Source organism: Pipistrellus hanaki (assembly GCF_964339955.1).
Source record: "Pipistrellus hanaki genome assembly, chromosome: 1".
NCBI classification, from domain to species: Eukaryota; Metazoa; Chordata; class Mammalia; order Chiroptera; family Vespertilionidae; genus Pipistrellus; species Pipistrellus hanaki.
Window position 1 is genome coordinate 166,193,967 of NC_140503.1, and position 15,333 is coordinate 166,209,299.

Here is a 15,333-nt window from a genome sequence, read left to right on the forward strand (position 1 = left end):
TCATGGAGACCATGAGTGCATTCATTATTAATGATTAAGATAGGGGAGTGAGCCAGTACTTCTCCGTGTGGTTCCTAGACTCTAAGAACTGCATCCAAATCACTTACGGAAATTTGAAAAATACAGACTGCTCCAGCCCTGCTGAATCAGCCTCCTTGGGACCACCCCCCAGGATACAGAGCTAAGCATGAGCCTGGGAATGGTTTGGTGACTGTGTTAGCCTGTGTCTTCAATCCTTAGGGTGGCAATTCCTTTTTCGCACCTTTGTATTTTATTCTTTATTTTTGTTTATTTTGCTGATAAGAAAAGAAAGGCATGTCATTATAAAAAATCAGATACAGCAAAAATTAATAAAGCAGAGATAACTACTGTTAACATATTATTGGCATTCCATCTTTTTATTTATGCCCGTATAATGGTATAGTAACACATTACAAAAATGGGGTGCTTCTATTCCCACTCTTCATTTATAATTTCAGTTTTGCTGAGTTATGATTGACATATAAGAGAGTTAGCAATTCTAATTGAGTATATTACTATTAGTAGTTATTATTATTCTGCAAATTTACATTAAAAGGGAAGATCGGGGAAGGGGGTCTTGCCTGTGGAAACCGTTTTAGCTTTCTTGTTTAATAAAGTGCAAGATTTCATTCTGTCAGGCCCGGCATCAAGGCCATCTGTTCCGCCAGACTTTCGCTTGTTCCCAGGGAGGAATCAGCAGGTGGGATGATCAGATCATTAATGGAAACACAGGATGATGGCCAAGTGACCAGTCATTTACGGCCTATATCATAAAGCTATGTATATACATGATATACTAATAAAGGGACCCCTTTAATCAAAGCTAGTAGCAGAGACATATTAGCTTGTATCTGAGCCTCTTTACCAAAAGAAGGAAAATGAAAGATAACCTGAGAGGGTCTGGTGTTTGACAAAAATGAGCAAGGGAATATTTCTATGTAGAAATTAATATTATTGCTATGATTTCACATGCAACAAAAATACAAGCTATGCCCACTTCACTCATTTACCTTGCCCACCTGGCCCCTCCAGCATCTGAGCTTTATGAGAGAGAGAGAGAGAGAGAGAGAGAGAGAGAGAGAGAGGGAGAGAGAAAGAGGCAGAATGCCATTGTGAGAGTAATCTACTCCTTTTGGCAAGTCCCATTTTAAGGATATTTGCTTTAAACATTTACTTCTAATAATCAAGAGTAATGGAAACCCCACTTGATTTGGCTCAGTGAATAGAGCATCGGCCTGGGGACTGAAGGGTCCCAGGTTCAGTTCTAGTCAAGGGCCCATGCTCAGGTTGTAGGCTCGATTCCGAGGAGGCAGCCAATCAATGATTCTTATCATTGATGTTTCTATCTCTCTCTCCCTCTCCCTCTCCCTTCCTCTCTGAAATGAATAAAAATATTTTTTTTAAAGCAGAGCAATGGGAGAAAGAGCAGACACAGATAAAGAAGCAATGAAAACATCACTTATTTCATCTTTGAGAGATACAATCACAGCCAAACAGGTTGTAGAATCAGACTGGCTCCACGAGTTGCACATGGAACCCAGGCATTGTTTTCATGGCCGTGCTTCTTATTTATTCACATCTTAAAATCCCTTTCTCTTCCACTCCTTCAGCCACTCCACACACACAGAGACTTTCCCATTTTTCACCTGATCCTTATGAATAAGGGTCCATCTGGTGGCTGCTTTGTCTCCCTTTGGGCCAGTGATTCTCAACCTTGGTTTCAGCTTTTTAAAAGTATCCAAGTAGCCAAAACTGGTTTGGCTCAGTGGATAGAGCATCGGCCTGTGGACTGAAAGGTCCCGGTTTCAATTCTGGTCAAGGGCATGTATCTTGGTTTTGGGCACATCCCCAGTAGGGGTGTTTCAAGAGGCAGCTGATCGATGATTCTCTCTCATCGATGTTTCTAACTCCCTATCCCTCTCTCTTCCTCTCTGTAAAAAATCAATAACAAAAATAAAAATAAATAAAAATAAAAGTATCCAAGTAGGTGTTTCATAGCAGGAGTTTTTTCGGGATAGCTGCGTCATCCTATTGTCCTGTGTGGAATTTACAGACAGAGTAGCAGCTTACATAGGAGCTGACATTTGAGCCTCAACTGTCAGGTCACATTAGCTGAAACTATTACAGTTCCAATGACAGCAAAATGAGCTCCACAGCAGTGACATACAAAATTAAATGCCAATGCCTTTGTTCCTGGGTTAAAATAAGGTCAGAGAACAGGGGTAAAACATTAATGGCCGTTTATTTGTTTTATTTCAACAGAGAATTTAAAAAGGTAAGTAGTGCAAATATGTCACTACGAGAGTCTAGATTGGGTTTGCTTAATTTCGGGAAGAAAATTTTAAGAAGACAAAGCACACCAACCGGTGTTTTGATGTTGGGGGAGCGCTGTGAACCTGGAGGCCAGTGAGAATCACCCGCCCGCGGTGAGGCCAGGTTCTCGAAGTTGGTCTGCATTCTCTTCTGGGTGAATTTAGGCCCTGTGGAGGGCAACATGGAAACTGAAGTTGTGTTTAATTATTAAGTAGCACTCCGTTGAGCTGAAAGAACAATCAGCAGCACTCTCTCCGAGTCCTGAATGTTTCCTTAAAAGTGTTAGCTTATTCCCATCAAAGCCGAATGCAGGTCCCCGAGAGCTTATTTTTATCATCTGTCAGGACAGCTGGCTCAGCGGCCCTCCTGGCATTGCCTTCCCCAACGAGCTCTACCAGGTTAACGCGGATGAAGTGTGTCTTGTGACTCACACCATGCCAGCTCTTGGCAGAAGCAGCTGATCAGGGAACCGTGGTCGGACGGCTGTTGCTAGTGCATAAAGTGCCACGAGGAAATGACAGAGGATGGCAGGGGACAGGCTGCCTCCCGTCATGGCTGGGCTCAGTCTGGCAGGTCAGAGACCTCGGACTTTATCCTGTGAGCACTGGGGAGTGTCTGCTCAGATCGGCACTTTTTTTATTTGACAGAGAGAGAGGAAGGGAGAGAGACAGAGAGATAGAAACATTGATAAGAGAGAAACATCACTGATTGGCTGCCTCCTCCACTGGGGACGGAGACTGCAATCCAGGCACGTGCTCTGACTGGGAATTGAACCAGTGACCTCTTGGTTCCTGGGTCAAGCTCAACCGCTGAGCTCCCTGGTCTGGCCAGATAGGCACTTTTGGTAGAACTCTCTAGAGTAGGGGTGTCGAACTCAATCAGAGAAGGGGCCAAAATCTAAAATCCAGCCTAAATCGCGGGCCAAATGGTTTACTGAACAGTCATAAACTGACAATGTCATAAATTGACAGCGGAGTGCAGTGATGACAGCGCGGTGCGGGCCACATTGCAAGGCCTGGCGGGCTGGATTTGGCCCGCGGGCCTTGTGTTTGACACATGTGCTTTAGAGGCTGAGATAGATAATGGATTTGAAAGAAACAAGCCTGGAGAGGAGGAGACTTGTTAGGAGACTACCCACTTGTGTTGCCATAGGACAAGCTGATATGCAGGGGGCACAGGAAGAGAATGGAGAAGAGAAGGAGGTAAAATCAGTATTGATTAGGGGAGAAAATCATGAGTCCATTTTTATCCCATTGACTTTGGAAAGCCTGTGAGATGGGGATCTTATAATGCCATGGTCCGCAAACTGTTGGCCCCTTGAGTGTGGCTCTTCCACAAAATACCACGGCCTGGGCCAGTCTATTTTGAAGAAGTGGCGTTAGAAGAAGTTTAAGTTTAAAAATTTGGCTCTCCAAAGAAATCTCAGTCGTTGTACTGTTGATATTTGGCTCTGTTGACTAATGAGTTTGCTGACCACTGTTATAGTGAATTCACACAATTGAAATGATCTGAATAACTTCAGGTATAAGCCTTTGGGCTGAATTACTGGGCCTAGCACATGGCTGGACATGTAACACGCATGTCCGTTTTGTGTCCTTAGCTAAATTTCCTCTTGAGAACACGGCCTATGCCCGTTGGGCATATAGAAATATATACGTATTGGCTAATTCACTGAAAAGGAAGCTTTTCAGTCCAAAAGATTGTTTTGGCTGTTGACACTGAAGGTTCACCACATAACTGATCTTTTCAGTATGTCTTTTGGTGGTTGTGCCCACAGTATTATGCCTGGAGAAATCCATCTTGTTCTGCTTGGCTCATATTAATAAGCAATATCTAAAATCACGTCGTAAACCTGATTTAGGACCTTACGTTGATTTTGAATTTAGCACAACTCAAAACCCAGCCAATGCCAGGCTTTGTCTGGTGGCTGTCCCACTGCAGTCCAATCCTCAGTGAGGAAGATCCGCTGTTTTCAAGCCCCGGCTTTATGTTCTGCCTGAGCAGAGGGCTCCTGTGGACCAGGGGAACTGGCTCCTTGTACCCTGACGAATGAATGACTTCTGTCATTCCCGGGCTGGGGGTTAGGTTTCTGAATCCTTCCTTTGCAGAGCCAGCCCCTGGGAGTGTACAATTGAAAGCCTTCAGGATCTGGGGGCAGAAACGAGACATTCAGGGTCCAAATGCAGCCCTTTTCTGGACCGTCTCGTGGCAGGATTCTGGGGTGCTGTCTGGGCAGAGCAGCCACCTGGTAACTCCAGAGCTCAGTCTTCCTTTGTCACCTCCTCGGGTGAGTTCCAGCAGGGAGCTCACCATGGCCTCACCGCTGCCCTGGTTTCTTTTCCTCTGGGTGGAAGGGCTGACGCCCCCTCACCTCTCTCTGGGGTAGGGCTGCCAGGTAAAATACACGATGCCCAGTTACATTTGAATTTCAGATAAACAATGAATGCTATTGTAGTGACTACATCTCATGCCATGTTTTGATTCACTTGGATTTATCAGTTGTTAACATCCACCATGTTTACTTCATCTCTCTCTCTGATATAGACTTTTCCTTTGAATGGTTTGAAAGCAAATGCAGACATTATGACACTCTGCCCCCAAGCCCTTCAGCACGCATCTCCTAAGAGTGGAAGCACGTTTGACATAGCCTACGCGGTGTTTGGGGGAAACTTGGGCATCCCGTATTTTTATTAGCAACGTCTGGCAGCTCTACTCTGTGGGTGTGGTGGGCTCGCAGCTGCTGGAGAGGCTGAACATGAGCTTTGCAAACCCACAGACCTGGACTGGGTCAGACTCGGCATGCCTTACCGGCTCTGTGAGCTTGGGAACCAGTGCTACTGTTTCCTTGTCTGTAAAACGGGACCTTGCAGGCTCTGAGCTTGGGGCTTTATGACGCTCTAGCCAGCACCTGACTCCTGGAGACTCCCAGTAAGCAGTGGGTGGCCACAGTAGGAATGACACTTGTCATGCTCTGAGCTAAACCGCAGGTGGAAGAGAAAAATAAAGAAGCAACCGTCTTAGAAATGTTGGCAGCTGTATTTACGTATGAGCTTCCCTCTGTTCTCCTACACACACATTTCCTACACACACACACACACACACACACACACACACACCATGATCTCCTGTAAGATTTACAGAGGGTTCCTTGACTAATGTCTGGAAGGTGGTGTGAGACGTGTGTGGGCATTGACTCGTGTAGAGTGGCCGGGAAAGGACTGGGATGGGGTGGAGACAGCAGCGAGGGCACGCCTGGGTTGAAAGGACATCTGCTATCAGTGTGACTCTGGCAAACTGCCAAGGCTCCGTTTTCATTACTTTTCATTTGCTTTTTTTTTTTTTTTTTTTTTTTTTTAAGTGAAGGACTCAAGTCTACTTAAGGTTTGTTTCTATCCCAAAACTTCCTGAGTCAACTTGGAGGAATCCAAGTCAGCCGGTTAGAACAAAGGGCAGTTTCGCCCTGGCCGGCCTGGCTCAGTGGTTAGAGGTTGGCCTGCACACTGAAAAGTCGAGAGTTTGATTCAGGTCAAGGGCAGGTACCTGGGTTGCAGGTTCAATCTCCTGCCACCAATCGATGTGCCTCTTTCACATTGATGTTTCTCTTGTCCTCTCTTTTCCCTCTCCCCCCTCCCCCACCCCCCCTTTACTTGCCCTCCCTTCCACTCTCCCTGGAAATCAATGGAAAACAAAAGACAAACACAAAAAGCCCAGCCAGTTTTACCCTCCCTGCTGGGAAGGATTTTGCCCTCCTTCTTCCTGGAAACTCTCCTCTTTGTCTTTGGACTTCTGGTTGCCTAAGAGCTGGAGACAAACCAGGCAAGGTGAACTCCGGCAGTTAACTGTCCGTTCATTCCCTTCCTGGCTCTCCCAGGGTTTATAATTCAGAGGTGATTTTATTGCACTAATAAATGAGATGGCCAATCCTTTCTCACTCTAGAGCTCTCCACACATTGCGATGCATGTCAGGAAAAGCTAGCGAGGAATCCAGAATGCAAAATCCATCCTCCTGACAATAATGAGAAAAGAAATACTGTGAGGCGCTCTGCTGGGGGTGGGGCTTTTGTGGCTTTTGTGGGAGAGCTGGCCACAGCTGCAGAGGCCTGAGCCTCGCTTTTGTTTTGCAAGAACAGAGGGAAAGAAAGCCTAGAAGTGGTTCTCTTTGTATCCACTCCTTTCCCTTAGGGGCTATGAATAATGTTTTCTAGAATCTGAGTTTCTGTTCTAGATTTTCCCTTTAAAGAAAAAAAAAAAAGTCATAATGGAACAATTATTTTTTCCTGCTTATAGAAGTTATTTATTTCTGTCATAAAAAATTCAAACAATGCGAAGAAACTTAACAGACATAATGAAAGACTTCTCATAATCCTATTCCACGGAGCTAAGTGCTATTAGAGTTAGTATGGAAGCTTCGAGATTTAAGGGTGACTGAAAGACTGAAATTCTTAAATTATCTACATTTCACCCCCCTGTTTTCAGGCCTGTGTTTAAAATATATATATAATTGATTTCAGAGAGGAAAGAAGAGAGAGAGACAAAGCATCAGTAACGAGAGAGAATCATTGATTGGCTAACTCCTGCACACCCCCTACTGGGGATCCAGCCCACAACTCCAGCATGTACCCTAACCTGGAATCCAGTTGTGACCTCCTGGTTCAGAGGTCAAATGCTCCACCCAGCCATGCCGCCAGGCTCAAATTTGGATTTTATCTGCCAATCTGGTCCACATATACACATACTTTACATTGTCTGCTTTTCCCATTTAACCTAGATCATAAGCATGTTTCTTGTTTCTTTATAGCACTTATAATTTTAATGGTTGCTTTCTACTCCAACCTGTGAATTACCATGATTTGCTAAGTCATTCTTTTCCTGTTCAACATTTTGGTGATTTCTAACTTAATGCTATAAATCCTTGTTGTTTCCTGAATTATATACAGGGCTGGAAGAGAGGATCATGACTAAAGACTCTCTGTATGTTTTTCTCTTTTATTGTTTAGCATTTGCTGGGTTGCCTCCATTTGAGCAAACTCATGAGAGTGACAAGATTCCTTTTTTAGTTCAAACCAAGCCCTAGACCCCCCGTCACCCCCAACGTGAAGACGGCAGTCGTCGAAATCGCAGTCCCTGTTTACGGAGCCTTTGCCAGTGGCCAGGGATAAGCACCCGAGACCTCTGTCCGTCTGGACAATGATCCTAGTCAAGCCTCTGGTCCACTGTGCTGGAGTAACCTTCCAGATCACCTCCTGCTGTGTCAGTTCAAGTTGCACAGTCGACAGGGGTGTCCAATAAAAACAAACCTGACTTGGGCAAGGAGAGACTGTGGGACAGGATTACTGCAGAGGAGAAAGGACATGGCAACAGGAAGGGGAGATTACAACAGGGAGATCCTCGGGCTGTGCGATCTGCGGGAGCCTCCAGGGCTTCTCTTTCATACGGAGGAGTAAGCAGGTCTGGGAAGGAGAGAAACTGAACCAACGTTTGGCTAACTAGCATTTCCCACCCCCATCCCCTCCAGCTTTATTGAAGTATGGTTGACAAATAAAAATTGTGTGTGTTTAAGATGTACGCCGCGAAGTTTGATACGCATATGCATTGTGAAATGATCACAGTCAAGCGAGTTACCACCTCCATCACCTCAGAGCATGTGAGTGTGGTGTTGTGACATTCTCTGAGCAACTTTCACGTATACAGTACATTATTGTTAACTGGTCACCATGCTGTACGTTGACAAATATTTTGTTCTCATTGATTGGTGGGAACAAGCGGTTCAGCTGATGAATTCTGAAGCAAAGAATGGGATTCTGGCCCGGCCAGCGTGGCTCAGTGGTTGAGCATCGACCTATGAACCAGGAGGTCATGGTTCCATTTCTAGTCAGGGCACATGCCCGGGTAGTGGGCTTGGTCCCCAGGGGCGGCATGTGCAAGAGGCAGCCAGTCAATGATTCTGTCTCATCATTGATGTTTCTATCTCTCTCTCCCTCTTCCTCTCTCTGAAATCAATAAAATATATATATATTTTATTATATATATATATATATATATATATATATATATATATATATATATATATATATGTATGTATTTAAAAAAAGAATAGGAGTCTGGAGTTGTCTGTCCTTGTCTTAGATTAAAAAAAGGGGGACATCTGTGAATCTTATCTAAGTTTGTGGGGAGGGCCTTCTGAGCCACTGCTCTTCTGCTGGAGCAAGTGGCTCGATGACTTTCACCTTTGCCAGGAGCACAGATTTGCAGAGAGTCCTGGGGAAGGAGGCTGGCCCCACCCCTACTAGCGAACTTCAGGCATTCTCCTAACTGTGCTGAGCTTTGGCCTAAAGAGTAAAACTGGGGAGATGATTTTCACCTTGTAGAACATCAGGGGGATTGGATGAGATAAAGTGACAGCACAGAGCCTGGCTCTTGGTAATATTCTGCAGCTCAAAAACCTTCCATGGCCCCCCATTGTATATCAAAGTCTAGACTCCTGTGGCCTCAGCCTCCTTCTCCGAACGAATCTCCCTGCTCACTAGAAAACCCACACTCAGTCACACCTAATCCTGTCCCATCTCTCTATCTTTTATTCTCTCATTCTTCGCAGCCACTGTCTTTCTGACTAAGCAGAGGGCTCCAGGAAAGACAGATGGACATGGAGCAGGCAGGGAGAAAGGGCTCACTCTGTCCAACCAGACAGGACAGTTAAATCAACCCTGGTCTCTCAGGCACCCACCCCTGTGACCTCCTTCTCCTTGCCAAATGTTTACTCATTCTTCCCGGTCACTTTAAGCATCACCGTTCTTCATCTCGGTTCATAGAATCCATTGTGTGAACACTAGCAAGACCACACCGTCCTTGGCCATTTATCACGTGCTGCTTTATGTTGATGTGTGGGTCTCAATATTCCCATAACTAGAGGGTCAGTTCCTGGAACACAGAAACCGTATCGACGTTGCTGGTATCCCCTACATGCCTTGCACACACACACAGATGTGCATGCCTAGTTCTGCACTTGGCAAGAAAACCATGGGGATCGCACTGCTTTAAGCAGCTGTTAGTAAACGGGGTCACAGGGGGACACAGATTTTTCTTTCCACCCACAAAAGGAACTGGCTGCACTCAGCTCTTGAGGGTGCTGGATTACTGATAAGATGCACAGATAGGTGTTAGAGCTACAAGTTTCAGGGCTTCAACTGAAGCTATTGCTTTCTCCTTACCTGAGTGTGACGAGGCTGGTCAGCGAGCAGCCACTTCCTCTGGGCACTGGAAAGGCTCCTTGGGTGTGTGGCTATCCAGCTGCTGTTACACGGCCTGGCCCCGTGGCTCTGCCTTTGGCCATCTGTGGTTTTCTGCTGCTCTCCTCTTAATGACTATATCAAGATCTTCTCTCCCAGCATCTTCTAAGCAAAGTCGATGGAAGCTGGTGTGCTCGTGTTCTAGGGCTAGATTCTGTTGATTGAACAGATTTTTCTTCAGGAACTGCGTTGTTTTAGACACTGTGGGGAGGATCAAAGGAAAATCACAGCTGTTTGTAGGTCATTACCTTCTGTTTTGAGAAGCCGACAGTGAACCTAATATATAACCATATTGAGTACCTATACGCTCCTTTTCACTCTTGATTGCTAATATCACCTGCTTCATGTTGATTACTATTAACTTATATTTTTAGATAATTTTTTGTTTGACCACTTTTTTTTAATGCTCACCTAAGGATATGCTTTTATTGATTCTTAGAGAGAGGGAAAGAGAGAGCAAGAAACACTGATCAGTTGTCACCTATATGCACCCCAAGCGGGGATCAAACCGCAACCTACGTATGTGCTCTGAATGGGAATTGAACCCCCAAACTTTTGGTATAGGACAACCCTACAACCAAACCACCTGGCCAGGACTGTTTGACCCCTTTTTTCCGAAGCAAGTCCTATGCATATATTACAGGGTCGAAAGGATTCATCCAGTTGAAGGGATTCATGAAGGAGAAAAAATCATTGCCCTCCCCTTTTCTGAACATTTATGGGCAAGAAAAAGAGGTCCTTATTTTAATGAAATCAGACAACTTTTAAAATATCTATGGGTCTTCAAACTCCTCTAGGAGACAAATCATTATTTACATGTTATCTTTCTCATCGTTAACATGTTTGTTTTAGGAGGGTTAAATGCATGTTACTGAGCTGTTTCTTCGTCCTCCATGTATATCTAATGGCGGAGAAAGTCTACGGTGTAACTTGTATAACGACAGTGTGTGAAATGTTCACACCGCTTTATTCCAATGGCATGAGGTAGGGTAGGCGAGTGGAGAAGAGCAGTACTGCGTTCCCTGCCAAGCTCTGATACTGAGTCAGTCCCTCTCCCTCGGAGGCCCAGGGCCTCTGAATGGCATCCCAGCAGCCTGGGGGCTTCCCCAGTCCTAGTCCCTCACTCTCAACTTGACCCGCTCCCTCACGCCTCCTCTTGTTTAGGAAATAAGCTGAGAGGCCACGAAGCTCTTTTTAAGAACTGCCTCATATGACTGGTTAGGCTCTGGATGACCGGGGCAGGGAGAGATCCAGGAGTCGCGGGGACAGTGATGGACAGGGAGGGCCTTTCCGAGAAGAGAGACCTAGCTGGATTCGAGGTTGGCAGGAAGGGGTTTCACGGTTTGTGTTGAAGTTTTGTCTCATCCATCTGAGCTCAAGTCAGGAAATCAGTTCTGAGAGGAAAGGCCAGGAATACTTTAATAATGTGCTGTTTGGATAGAAAGCTGATGAGCAGACATTCTGAACTGATGCCAAACCACCAGCCTTCCCCACTGCTCTCTGACCGCTGAAGCCCCTCCCAGCCCTGCAGATGCCCAGCTTTGCTTTGACAGGCTTGGGTTCCCTACGTTCATTGATTCCAGGGCCCCTTTGTTTTCCCCTGCAGAGATTCTTGGGATATTTTCTATTTCATAAGAAAGCCGTGTTATTATTACTCCTCGGGGCCTTGTTTCCATTAAATTGCAGGCCTGGTCCGCTGACATGTGACATCCTGTTTTGTGCTGTCTCAGCGCATTGTAGCCGGTGGTTTCCAACACGCTTTGAAGCCTGGCCCTTTGTTTGCTGTCCCTCAAGTCCTCACTGCCAGGCGAATGACAGGTGGCATCAAGGAAGCTTCTCGTGGAAGCCACTGTTTCACCAGGGGCCTTGCATCGTCTGTATTGGTAGAGCCCGTTGTCCTCTTTTGATTTTCTTTTTAAACTTTTTCTCAATGTTAATTGTAGAGGGCCCCTTGGGAATGCACATGGATGACCTTTAAATGAATGTCAGCTGAGTCCGAGGTGACTGGCACGGCTGTCCCCAGAAAACAGCCTCCCAAAATGTTGAGACTGTTATCTTTATCCATGTGCTTGGAATGAGGAACAAATAGGACCTTGACTTACCCAGGTCTTGATATGCTAAATCCCAGGAATGGGGGAATGAATAGGACCTGGGCACACCCAAGACTTCTTTGACCTTAAACCCCCCTCTGGAAATCTATAAATGCGGTGTTATTTGTGGTGGGGGTTGACTGTCTCTCCATCTTAGTGGCAGCCCTCCACCCGGGTCCCAGTTTGAATCTATTTCTGCCTCTTGGTCTTTTTTTCCCCTTTAATTTCTTAATCCTCTACTCAGGAACCTGTCGTTTTCTGTGTGGATCACGGAAAACAGAGAAACAGCCCCCCACAGTTAATTCTTTTAAAAATTATATTTTTTTATTGGTTTTTACAGAGAGGAAGGGAGAGGGATAGAGAGTTAGAAACATCAATGAGAGAGAATCATCAATCAGCTGCTTCCGGCACACCCCCTAATGGGGATGTGCCTGCAACCAAGGTACATGTCCTTGACTGCAGTTGAACCTGAGCCCCTTCAGTCCGCAAGCTGATGCTCTATCCACTGAGCCAAACGGTTCAAGGCTAATTCTTTTATTCAGAATACAAGTTCGGAAAATACAAAATCGCATCCAGGAGAAAATAGCAATGACCTAGAGTTGATGACACAGAATTGATCACTGTTTACATTTTGATTTGTTTACTTTCTTGTGTGTGTCAATAATTTCTACCGTGAAAAGGTAGCTTTCCTGCATTAACAAGTTGAGGACTGTTAGGACTGCTAGCTCCTAGGCTTCTGTCTGTTCCCCTCGGGTGTGGTGTTGGTCAGGCTGCTGGTGCCATACTGGAGAACAGCCCTCCACCCTCCGTGGCTTGTAGCAGAGACATTTATCCTGAACTCTGGTGTGCAGGAGGGCTGCCCTGGGAGCCGGCCTGGCTCCACTGAGCGAGGCTGGAGTTCAGGCTCCATGTCTGGTGCACACAGCACCCTGTTAGGGCCTTGGCTGGGGGATCAGCTGCTACGGGGGGCAGGCTCTTCCTGCCGTGCCTCTGAAGACCGTGGCTTAGCAGCGAGGCATTGCCATCTCACCCTCATTCTGTTAATCAGATCAAGTCACTTGGCCAAGCCTCAAGTCAGGAAGGTGAAAAGAATACTCCTCTCTTGGGAGGAGGAGGGCGTGGTGAATAAGCTTGGGTCTGCTAGGGCGGTGAAAAAAATAAAAAATAAAAAATAAATAAATACCACAGCCTGGGAGCTTAAATAGCAGGAATTCGTTGTGTCATAATTCTGGAAGCCAATCGTCTAAGGCCAAGGTGTGAGTGAGGTTGATCTCTTCTGGGGCCTCTCTGTCTTTGGCTTGTAGGCAGCTGTCCTCTTCCTTTGTTTTTATTGGTTCTAATATCCTCTCATTCTAATGGGACATTGGTCATATTGGATTATAGACCTGAGCTCATTTAACTGTACTTTTCTCTTTAAAAACTCTACTTCCAAATATAGTCTCATTGTGAGGTTAGGACTTTAATGTACATTTTGGGGGGATACAGTTCAGCTTATAACACATGGTAAGAGTAGAAAATGAAAGAAGGATTGTAGAAAAAAAAAATACCCCAGCCACTTAACCTCGAAAGCTCAGCTTCCTCATCTTTAAAGCAGGGTAAGCATCTCCGTGTGATGGGTTTGTTGGGGATTGAAAGGCCCTGGTGGTGCCCACCCTGTGTGGCTCAGTGGTTGAGGGTCAACCCAAGAGGTCGCCCGTTTGATTCCTGGTCAGGGCACATGGCTGCAGTATGGGCTCCATCCCCAGTAGGGGGCGTGCAGGAGGCAGCCGATCGATGTTTCTCTCTCGTCAATGTTTCTATCTCTCTCTCCCTTTCCCTTCCTCTCTCTATAAAATCAGTAAAAATATATTTTAAAGACCCTGGTGGTGATGTTGGGATGCATGTGGTTCTCCCTCAAATGGAAGGACCACAGTTAGCCTTCTTGGGTCTGTCTCCCTGTTCTTGTCTTTCGTGGGGGGAGTTGGGGGTACTCGGGGCTTCTCCGAATGGCCTGCCTTCCACAGCAGCTGCAGGACCAGGGGAATCTTTGTAACCAAGCCAATAGGACTTTTTGGGTACTTTCTTTAATAACGTTTAAGCTAATGCTAATTAATTAAAGAGAAATTGCTTGTCTGTCCACTTCAGTTTTGTTTTATGCCACTTCATATTGTTGTGTGTGTTGCAATTCATACGTTTTCATCCCATTCCCAATGTGTAAAATTGGTTATCGTGTAAATATCTTTGATGACTAATCTATAATAATAAAAGTATAATATGCTAATTAGACCAGACAGCCGAGTGACCTTCCAGACGGATGAAGCCTGGGCTGTGAGGGCCGAGTCCCTTGCACCAGGCCTCTAGTTCAATTACAAATGAGCTGTTGTGGTTGTTGAAAATAAAACTATGGACTTAGGAACACATCTAGGAGCTACGGCTCCAGCATCCTTTCCCACAAACGTTTTTGAAGACCTTTTATGCGTTAGCAGAGCTTTGGGCTTCCTATCGGCACAAGGCGTGGCCCTGCTCTCAAGGGCCTGCCATTGATTGCCTGTGGGGACAAAATAAGCAAGCCCGGAGGGGTCCCTCGCCCTGCCTCTGTGTTCAAAGCCAGCTCTTTGTAAATGTCCTCCCGGGTTTCTCTCCTAGACCATTGTGCTGAGGAATGGCTCTGAGACCTTCGACTCCTGGAAGCAGCCCCCGCTGCCTGTGTACAGCCAGTTCTATTTCTTCAATGTCACCAATCCCGAGGAGATCCTCGGAGGGGAGATCCCTCGGTTGGAAGAAGTGGGGCCATACACCTACAGGTGAGTCCTGGCCGCCTCCCTGCTGGACTGGCACCTCGGAGCACCCCCACCAGGGCCCAGTCCTCGGCTTTCTGCGGTGCGGGAGCACCTGCTTTGACCCCATCTGTGTGAGACGGCCTTGTGGCCTGGAGCCGTCCCAGCCCAGCCGGCTGTGTTTAAATGCAGCTGCTGCTTCCTGGGTTGGCAGCAGAAGTTGCTGAGCAGTGCTCCTCCTCACCCCCATCCTTTAAGGTCACCCTGTGATTCTCTTTGGTGACTCCCGGGGCCTCCCCCTATTTCCCTCCCCCGCTCAGAGACCAGTTCCTAAACTGTGGTGTTCTGCAGAAAAGCCCACTAGTCTCTCACTTACCCCTCCTCCGCCCTCCTGGGTCCAGGAGGCAACAATGGCAGTGCGGGTTAGAGATTAGGAGAATTGCTTTAATAGTGGTTTTCTGTTTGTTTGAATATATGTTTTATTGATTTCAGAGAGGAAGGGAGAGGGGGAGAGAGATAGGAACATCAGTGATGAGAGCGAATCATTGATCATCTGCCTCCTGCATGCCCCACAATGGGATCAGGCTCACAACCTGGGCACAGGCCCTGACTGGGAATCAAATCGTGATCTCCTGGTTCACGGGTCTACACTCAACCACTGAACCACACCGGCTGGGCTTTAATTCCCCCTCCCCGCCCCCCGAAAGTTAGTAGAGGGAGGCCTTAGGTCAGAGCGTTTTTCCTACTGCAGTATTCCTTCTTCCACAAGGCAGTAGCTCTCCTTTACCCACCCACAGTAAACTTTCCTATAAAGTTCCTCCTTAACAAGTTTTAAAACAAAATAGTAGAGGGAAGCAGACGGCAAGC

At 46.3% G+C, this 15,333-nt stretch overlaps 1 protein-coding gene across 1 annotated transcript in view; it reads left to right on the forward strand.

The window, feature by feature from the left end:
• SCARB2 (scavenger receptor class B member 2) overlaps window positions 1–15,333 on the forward strand; it is a 59,952-nt gene that overhangs the window by 6,577 nt on the left and 38,042 nt on the right. Inside the window, exon 2 of the mRNA XM_084883461.1 lies at window positions 14,336–14,493. Within this exon, the coding sequence (XP_084739587.1) occupies window positions 14,336–14,493 (158 nt within the window). The remainder of the gene's footprint in view (window positions 1–14,335; window positions 14,494–15,333) is intronic.